The 10,230-nt window shown below is 46.9% G+C and overlaps 1 protein-coding gene across 1 annotated transcript; it reads right to left on the bottom strand.

The window, feature by feature from the left end:
* Positions 1 to 1,765: 1,765 nt before the first annotated feature.
* On the bottom strand, positions 1,766 to 2,265 carry LOC120863500 (40S ribosomal protein S12-like). The gene has a single exon (XM_040239802.1). The coding sequence runs from the start codon at positions 2,186 to 2,188 to the stop codon at positions 1,793 to 1,795; it is 396 nt and encodes a 131-aa protein (XP_040095736.1). The 5' UTR covers positions 2,189 to 2,265; the 3' UTR covers positions 1,766 to 1,792.
* Between the last annotated feature and the right edge of the window lie 7,965 nt (positions 2,266 to 10,230).

Raw genomic sequence — 10,230 nt, 5'->3', positions numbered from 1 at the left:
CTGGGGTCGCACAGAGCTGGACACAACTGAAGCGACTTAGCAGCAGCAGCAGCAGTCACTCATTTGTGTCCGACTCTTTGCAACATTACGGACTGTAGCCTGCCGGCTCCTCTGTCCATGGGATTCTCCAGGCAAGAGTACTGGAGTGGATTGCCATGCCCTTCTCCAGGGGATCTTCCCAACCCAGGGATCAAACCCAGATCTCCCTCACTGCAAATGTATTCTTTACCAACTGAGCCACCCCGTTTAATATTGCAGTGGCCAAAAGCTTTGCTTGGGTTTTCTTGTAACATCTTACAGAATGATGTTATGGGAAAATCCTAACGACCTTTCGGACAGCCCAATGTTTTTGGACCGCAGTTGACCGCAGGTAACTGAAATTGTGGAAAGTGTAACGGTGGGTAAGGAGGCTGGGGTGGGGGATGGGATCAACTATACTATTATTAACATTAATGCTGGAGAAAATGAAGAAGGTCCAGTTCACTATCTCACTTCCAATATATTGTCCCAAATGATATCAGCTTCTGGGTGTCCCTAGGCCACAACAAGGAGGGCCAGAGCTGGAAGCCCCAGGCAGATGTGATAGGTCAAGCCAGACTCGGGAGCCAGGGTCCTGTGGCCTCGACTCCCCCAGGGAAGTGGGACCCACTGGCTCTGACCTCCCAGTTCTGAAATTCCAGATGTCCTCACTCCGCAGGGCAGGCTTTAAAATCTATTTTAAGGATGAAGGACAGTAGAGCAAGGCTTATGAGTCCCCTGAGACAGACTGACCTGCCCTTGGAAGCGAAGAGAGTGATTTTCTAGCTGGAGAGAGGCCACCAGGTCAACCTGACTTATGAGCTTCATTCCAGACACAGAAAGGACTCGGGCATCCAGGCCGAGTGTGGGGGCTGCGTTATGTGAGACCCCACTCCTGGGACCTGGCCACTCAGGGAAGGGGACTCACTGCCCCAAGTCACAGCTTCATTCTCTCCCTGAGAACGTGGCCCTGCTGGTTCATTGGTGGGTGTGTGAATATTTGCAGGGGGCTTACTTTGTGCTGGGCCCTGGGCTGAGTCTGGGGACACAAAGGGTACCCAGACGTGGTCCCCCTGCTCCCATGTCAGGACACAGGAAATACACACACACATGGGGAAGAATTACAGCTGAGGACTGTGAAGAAAGCAAACCAGGAATGTGACTGAGAAAACTTGGGGAATGACTGTTGCCCCCAGGATGGTCAGAGAAGAATTCTTCAAGGAGGAGACAGAGGATGAGAAGGTACTAGGTGGAAAGAAGGAGCAGGGGCGAAGATGCTCCCACCTTTCTCCTTTGCAAGGTCCTGTGACCTTTCAGCTCTTCTCACTAAAGTTGCCCAGTCTATTTCCCCATCTTGAATCTGGGCTTGGCCATGGACTGCTGTGGCAATAGCTTTCAGGAGACCTGACCTACACTGAGGCTTGAAAACATGCTTGCAGGAGTTTACCTTCCCCTGGACTCCTGCCTTCACCCCCAGCAAGCCTGCTGGAGAGATGAAAGAGACATATGGATGAGAGTCAAGTTGTCTCAGCCTTTGTAGCCAAGGCCAGGCTAGACCAGTCAACAGCCCTCAAATCACCTTCATGTAAGGGAACCCAGCCAAGGTCAGCAGGGCCACTACCCAACCCACCACTGACCGAAGATGCATGAGAGGCCCCAACCAAGATCAACCAATCCCTAACCAGACCAGCAGAGCAATTGGGCTGTCTCACTGCCTCCTAAGAAAACATGGATTTTTTTTTTTTTTAAAACAAGAACTCAGTTTTTTATTTCATCATTTCTTGCATTTGAAGTACTCCTCGATGACATCCTTGGCCTGAGATTCTTTGCCATAGTCCTTAACCACCACACAACTGCAACCAACCACTTTACGGGGTTTTCCCTCTCTGTCAATTTTACAGAGGCCTACCCATTCCCCTAGTTTCTTGTTATCAACCTTGATAAGGTTTATTTGATGCTCAGCACAAAGGGCCTCCACCAACTTGACATACTTAGGCTCATCACAGTTGGATGCGAGCACACATAGATGGGCTTGGCTCTTGTCTAAAGCTTTGGCAGCTTCATGATTTCCACATGCTAAGTCACTGTGGATGAGGGCGGTCTTCAGCACCTGTTGCAAAGCAGTATTAACGTCCATTACACCTCCAGCAGCAATGCCTTCCTCCGCCATGGAGGTGGGTTACTGGTAGAGCCAAATCTTAAATGCACCCGAGCCTCAGCCTCCATGTGGCTCTGTGGCAGCAGGGAAAGAGGGATGATTATTTTTTTAAGTCATTAGGTTTGGGGATGGTTTGTTACCTGGCAAGAGTTAACTGATACAGGAGGAGAGCATTCCAGGCCATAGGAATCGTATTTACAGAGGCTCAGAGACAAGGAAAGAGCTTCATGAGTTGAGAGAAACAAAAAAATCCAGAACACCTGAAATGTGATAAAAGGACCAGGTAGGAGAGAGAAAATGAGATCCAGGAGGTGGGTGGGAGCCAGATCGCGCACAGCCTTGATAGGGGCTTGGATAGTTTTCTAAGTAGAAAGGGGAGCTAGTGGGAAGTTGTAAGAACGTGGTGGAGCAGGGTCAGAGCAGTGCAGGCATGTAATGGATTTACTCTCAAAACTTCCTTCTGGCTGTTCTGGAGGAAATGAATTAGAAGGAGCAACAGAGGAAGTTAAGAGGCCACTTGTAGGGTTCTTCCCTTTGCAAAGTAGGGGCTGGTTACAAAACCTCAGAAAGTAGCCATACGGGGAAACAAGCTTAGGCAAGGGGACTGAAATGAGTGGGATGCACCTTAAGAACTGCTTAAGGGGAAATTTATAGCTTCAAATATTTGTATTAGACACGATAGGTTTCAAATCAGTTATCTAAGCTTCTACTCGATGAAGCTCGAAGAAGAAGAGCAAATTTGAAGGACTTAACCTGATTTCACACCTATGATGACACTGTAGTGATTAGGGCAGGGTGCTACTGGCAAAACTGCTGATATAAAGATCAATGGAAGAGGATGAGTTCCCAAACCAGACCCAAACACACAGGGCCAGTTGATTGTGACAAAATGCCAATTCAAGAAGGGATCAACATAAAAAAAATAAAAGAACTTGACGTTTATCTTGTGCCATATACAAAAAACTGATGTGAAATAGATCATCAGTTCAATTCAGTTCAGTCGCTCAGTCGTGTCCAACTCTTTGCGACCCCATGAATCGCAGCACACCAGGCCTCCCTGTCCATCACCATCTCCCGGAGTTTACCCAAACTCCTGTCCATCGAGTCCGTGATGCCATCCAGCCATCTCATCCTCTGTCGTCCCCTTCTCCTCCTGCCCTCAATCCCTCCCAGCATCAGAGTCTTTTCCAGTGAGTCAACTCTTCGCATAAGATGGCCAAAGTACTGGAGTTTCAGCTTTAGCATCATTCCTTTCAAAGAAATCCCAGGGCTGATCTCCTTCAGGATGGACTGGTTGGATCTCCTTGCAGTCCAAGGGACTCTCAAGAGTCTTCTCCAACACCACAGTTCAAAAGCATCAATTCTTCAATGCTCAGCCTTCTTCACAGTCCAACTCTCACATCCATACATGACCACAGGAAAATCCATAGCCTTGACTAGATGAACCTTTGTTGGCAAAGTAATGTTTCTGCTTTTTAATATGCTATCTAGGTTGGTCATAACTTTTCTTCCAAGGAGTAAGTGTCTTTTAATTGCATGGCTGCAGTCACCATCTGCAGTGATTTTGGAGCCCCCCAAAATAAAGTCAGCTACTGTTTCCACTGTTTCCCTGTCTATTTGCTATGAAGTGATGGGACCAGATGCCATGACCTTAGTTTTCTGAATGTTGAGCTTTAAGCCAACTTTTTCACTCTCCTCTTTCACTTTCATTAAGACGCTTTTTAGTTCTTCTTCACTTTCTGCCGTAAGGGTGGTGTCAGATCATAGACTGAGGCATAAAAGCTAAAATTATAAAATTTCTAGAAGAAAATATAGAAGAAATTCTTTCAACCTTGGATTAGGCAAGAATTTCCTATAAAGGACACAAAATGCAGTAAATGGAAACAAAAAAGTCTTAATTGAACTTCATCAAATTTTAAACTTCTGCTCTTTAAAGACATTGTTAAGTAATAAAAGTTAACTAACAACTGGGGGAAAATATTCATGATACAATGTTCTGACAAAGAACTTGTATCCGGAATATATAAAGAACTCTTTCAAATTAATACTAAAAAGATAAACCATTTAAAAATATATATTTGAACAGACACTTCACAAAAGAAGATACACAAATAACCAATAAGCACATAAGATGCTTAATGTCATTTGTCATTAGAGAAATGTAAAGACAAATGACAGTGAGATGCTAGTACACACCCACCAGAATGGCTAAAACTAAAATTACTGACAATATACCAAGTGCTGACAAAGATATAGAGCTGCCGGAATTCTCATATATTGCTGGTAAGGATATAAAATGATTCTTTGAAAACAGGCTGACAGCTGCTTATCCAGTTAAGCACGCATTTACCACATCACCCAGCAATTCCACTCTGCAGTATTTATCTTAGAGAAATAAAAACAAATGTCCTCATAAAGACTTGTTCATGGATATTCATAGTAACTTCATCTGTAATATCCCCAAATTGGAAATAATCCAAGTGTCAATCAACTGATGACTGTGTAAACAAACCAGCACATCCATACAACAGAACACTGATCCACAGCCCAAAGAAGTGAACTGCTCATACGCACATGTGGATGAATCTCAGAAATGTTACACTGAGCGGCAGAGGCCAGATACAAAATACTACACACTGTAGTTACACTAAGTCGCTTCAGTCGTGTCCGACTCTTTGCAACCCTATGGGCTGTAGCCCTCCAGGCTCCCCTGTCCATGGGATTCTCCAGGCAAGAATACTGGAGTGGGCTGCCATGCCCTCCTCCAGGGGATCTTCCCAACCCGGGGATCAAACATCTCTTAGGTCTCTTGCATTGGCAGGTGGGTTCTTTACCATTAGCACCGCCTGGGAAGCCCATATAACAACTATATAAACCTGTGAAAATAATCTCTAAACAAAAATTGCTTTTTTCCCCTGTATTTCTTAACTCACGTTTAGAATCACTATTTATATTAGTTGAACAGCATGGTCCCCATATATACACCAATGTCTGGAAAAGGCAAATCTAATCTATAGTGACAGTAAGCAGACTAGTGTGGACTGAGGCCAGAGGTGGCAGACATTGTCAGGAAAGGGTCATGAAGGAACTTTTGGAGGTGACAGTCATGTTCTGTATCTTGATGGTGGTGGTGGTTACAAAGATGTGTAAGGAAGGAAGGAAAGCTTTCGTCTCTCAGTCATGTCTGACTCTTTGCGGTCCCACGGACTGTAGCCCGCCAGGTTTCTCTGTCCATGGAATTCTCCATGTAAGAATACGGGACTGGATAGCCATTCTCTTCCCCAGGGGATCTTTCCAACCCATGGATCAAACTGGGGTTTCCCGCCTGCCTTGCAGACAGATTCTTTACGGTCTGAGCCACCAGAGAAACCTGTCAAAACACATCAAAATGTACATTTAAATGGGTGTATTTTATTGCATGTAAAGTGATATCTCAAAGTTACTTTTTAAAAGAGTTCTTTAAACCTTTGTGGACGTATTTGTTAGAAAAAGTGTTTGTTGGCATTATTTCATAAAATTGCATATCCTACGACCCAGCAGGCCCACTCCTGGGTATAGACCCTAAAATCTGAGTGCACGTGTGCTGCAGGAGGCAAAACAGAAAGTTTATAGTGGCATAGTTAAAATTCTATTGGCAGTAGAATGAATAAATAAATGATGTCATATGATTTAAAAAAAACTATACTCAAAGAAAGTTAATGAACTGCAAGTATACACCCCAATGTGGCTGAGCCTCACAAACATAATATTGAGCCGAAGAGGTCAAGCTCGCACAAGAATGTGTGCAGGTGATTCTACACACATCAACTTCAAAAAAGTGGGCAAATGAAACTCCATGGTTTGGGAAGTCCTCTGTAGAAACAAAACGATAAAATAAAGCAAGAAATGTTCAAAAGATCAGCACTGACTCTAGTGGGATGAGATACACAGGGAGATCTAGTTTCTGATTATGTTCTAAATCTTAACCTCTGTGGTACTTAAGTTGGCGTTTGCTTTATAATAATTGTTAAACTGTGCACATATTTTATGTACTTTCTTCTGTGTATAAATATTCTAGAATTTAAAAATTCATAAACAAAGTGAGACAAGAAAGAAAGTGATGAGAAATATGCAGATGGGAGAGAAACTGAGGAAATCAGGGAGGACTTCCTGGAGGAGGGGTCTGTTAGCAGATGTATACTGAGAGTCCTCCACATACCATTACACTCTTCTTGTTCCCGTGGAATGTGCATTCCAGAGAGGGAGATGGCCAGGAATCAAATAGCACACTGTAAAAACATAACTGACAGAGCGCCTTGGGGATCTTGAGCATCTTAATGGCCTTGACGGTAAAGTCCAGGGGCCCTGAGTTCTGAACAGTGAGTATGGTTTGCTTGGGAAGGAGGGGTAGGAGGAATTGGAGGTGGCAGCATCAGCCCCAGTGAAGCTTCTCAAGCAAAATAGAGCTTGGCCCCAGAGAACTGCCAAAAAGCTCACATGATCCTGCAGAGAATCCTTGAGGAAGTGGCATGAGATGAATAACATGGAGAAATGGAAGAAGATATTCGAACTGGACTTTGAAGAGTGGATAGGAGTTCACCAGGCAGAAATGATCCTTCAAGAAATCCTTGAAGACTGGGATTTTGTGTCTTGCTCACCTATGCCTAGGACATAGATGTGCTCAGTAAATAACATGCTAATTTCTCTTGGAAAGTAAAAAGTCAGAGAATAGAAGAATTGAGAGATTATAAAATTAGGGCCACTGGCCTTGGCCCCAGATAATGGGGATGCAGCTGTTTCAGGGCTGGGGGAGGGAGTTTGCTTAGCAGCCAGGGCTCTGTCTCATCTGTCAGCAGCTTTAGCGGTCCATGAAATGACCAAGAGAGGAAGGAAGAGCCGGAACGGAAAACTCTGAGAGACAAGCCATCTGCTCCTGGAAGCAGCTGACACACTGGCCGCCACCGCCACCACGAAACTGGCTTGCAACGCCTCTTCCACAACCCCACCTCGAACCTCAGGGTCTCATGAGGGTGACGGCAGCACGGCCTGGGGACACTGGAGCCAGACGCAATCAGAGTGAGCAGCCGCGGCTGCGGTGGCTTCAGGAATCTGGTTGTTAGTGGGCAGCGGAGGGAGCCTTGCTGTCTCCCCTGTGTTTACTTGGCTCCACGAAGGGGCTGGAAATTTGATCTCCGTGGGGACCGGGCCCTGGTCAGCCCCTGCCCAGAGTCTCTGACGGAGCTGTGGCCTCTCAGAGCTGCTCAGAAGTTATTCTCTTATCTGGGAAACGGAGACCAGAAGGCAGACAGAGGCAGTTATGCCCAGGCATAACTGAATGAGAGCAGCCCCCATAGATGGAGGGCTTATAACACGTCAAGCACAGGGCCAACCCTTTCAAGAAAGTATTCTTGTTTATCGGTTGGAGAAACTGAGCCTCAGAGAGGGCAAGTAACTTGTCCAAGGTCACACAGAGCTAGAGTCAAGCTGAGTCCAGATCTGCCCAGTTCCAAAGTCTGTGTGCCTAATTGCCTCTGCATCCTGTGTCTGAGGGCGCTGTTCATCGCATGTCTGGGATGCTGGACACCCAGGCGCTCCAGCCTCGGAGATCTCCATTCATGGTGCCCTCCCCGCTACGACTGATCCTGGAGTCAGGGACTCTGTCCTCACCTAGCCTGACCACCTTCCCACAGAAAGTCTCCATCTCCTGTTGTCCTCTCGGTTCTCAACTTCCTTGAGCCCCTGCACCCCTGCCCAGGCTTCTCACTGCCTTGGATGCTTCTGGAATGGTCTGCAGACACCAAATTTCCAACAGCAAGAATTCCTCCTCTGAACCAGCCATCAAGGGTAAATTCATGAGGATGGGGGCTAGCCTGTTGTCCCTAGAACCCCCACCATATGGCACAGCGCCTGGCACAGAAAAGGAATGCAAAAGGTCCCAAGCTTGGACATCTAGCCTGGGAACACAGGGCACCTTGAGGAAAGACGGTTCTGCTGCTTGACCACCGTGTGGCCCCGGGCATGGGACACAGCCTCTCTGAGCCCACTTCTTTCTCCCCCAAACAGTGAATGTACTATTTCATTCATGAATTTCATGATCTCATGCATGCAAAGGGCTTAGCACTCAGCGAGTGCTCAATAAATACTACATCCTGGATTTGAGCTTTGAAAATTTTTGGGAGGAGGAGGGGGCTTTGATTGGTTTTCAGACTCTCTTCCAGCTTTGTGTTACAAGTTTCTGGGGAATGGGTACCTGGGACTGATCCTGGAGTTAGGGACATCTGTTCTGTACCTAAGAACCAGGTACCCATTGCCAAGATACCCAGCACGGTACTAGGAATATGGCCAATATGACTAACTCCATTGTTGATTTGAAAGCTTATCTTCCCCATATTTCTGCCTTTGAGTGAAGCTTCTGTGGATTTCTGTAAACCTTGTTAAACCTGTTTACAACTTCAGGCTGAATCCCTCTCAGAATAAGTGATCCGAGTGCTTTATCCGGTTAAACTAAGTGTCTAACCTTAAGCCTTCTTGCTATAATTCAGCCTATTTTCTCACACTCCATCCTGACTGAGGTGGTAGCAGCTATTCTTTGTCCCCGGAGAGGTCACATGCCCTAAACAGGAAGAAAGCGCCCCCCAGTCCCATTCCCAACCCAGGAACCTTTCCTATCGGAAATGTCTGCACCGTATTGCTTTCCTATTCTTTGATGCAATAATGCTTCCTTGGGCTAGTCATTCCCCCACCGGGCCTTTTAGGGGAATACTCCTGAGCCTTCCCGGCTTGGGGAATTCCAAGGATGTCGAGCCAGGCATCCAGGGCCCTCCCCACCACCCAGGAGCCTAGCCCCGGCCCCTTCTTGTCTGGATGGGGGAAGTGAAGGTCCCCCTGTGGGGTGGTGGCACAATTGGTCCTAACTCACTATCTCCTGCTCCCAGGCCCTTGGGCCCCCACCATGGAGCTCCCAAGATCACTGCCTCCCAAGCAGCGATCCCCCTGGCCAGTCCTGGAGAATAGAAGGGTCAAGTTTTCTAGATAAAGAATGCCAGGGGTACGGTGGTCCCCAAGCCTCCAGCCCTCCCCTATCATCTTCCTGGAATTTTGTGCCCATTTCCTCTGTTACCACCTGTGACCCTGAGTGCAGACTATTCCTTGTGAGTTGACCACAGTAGCAGGGCCAGGGCTCTTGACGAAGAAAACAAAATAGTGTTGATTCAGCACGCACGCGCGCATGCACACACACACACGCGCCACTCACAACACCTCCATATGTGTTAAGGCCAGTACAGTGGCCTTCTGGGTCTGCGGGCCTTCTTAGCACCCCCTGGCTCTCAAACCTCATGACCCAGGCCTGGAAGCTCATCAACAATTCCCAGAACCCTTCCCAAAAACTAAAATTGAGTCACAGCATTGAGTCCTGGAGCCAAAAGTCATCTGTGCTCCTTCCCAGAGTAGAAAAATCCTCTTCCAGTGCCTGTTGACGGGAGTCTCTTGACTTATCAAGGCATCTCACCCCACTGCCAGACAATCCTGGAGACTGCCTGGAAGAGGACGAGAAGCAGGACCTTGGGGTCAGAGAGGCCTGAGCTCAAACCCAGAATTGCTAGCTTTGTGACCTTGGGGGAAGTCTCTTCGCCTCTCTTCGCCTCCATATTTTCATCTGTACAATAAAACATTGGCCTCATGGAACTGCAAATAAAACACTTCCATCTGTATATAAAACATTTGCCTCATGGAATTGATGTGAGAATTAAATGAGAGGATATATGGAAACCCGAATGCCAGCTGCAGTCTCTCCCTCCGCCACCAGTGATAATGGAGCAGTGATCATCATTGCAACAACCTCTGATTCCATGGAGAAGTCAGTGTCCCAGACGGTGCGCTGTGCCTTCTGTGAGTTACGTTATTTAATCGGCCTCTAAGGTAAGCACCGAGATGCCACCATTCCAGAGGGGGAAGCCAGCACTTGAAGTGTGTGTAACCTGCCAAGGCCCCACAGGCGGATCAGGTAGGGCTGGAATTTAGACCCAGGAAACCTAAACTGGGAATCTGCTTACTTAACCACTGTCATACACGCC

The sequence above is a fragment of the Oryx dammah genome, unplaced genomic scaffold, assembly GCF_014754425.2.
Source record: "Oryx dammah isolate SB20612 unplaced genomic scaffold, SCBI_Odam_1.1 HiC_scaffold_1, whole genome shotgun sequence".
In the NCBI taxonomy this organism is placed as follows: Eukaryota; Metazoa; Chordata; class Mammalia; order Artiodactyla; family Bovidae; genus Oryx; species Oryx dammah.
This window is presented reverse-complemented; position numbering and strand designations above follow the sequence as displayed.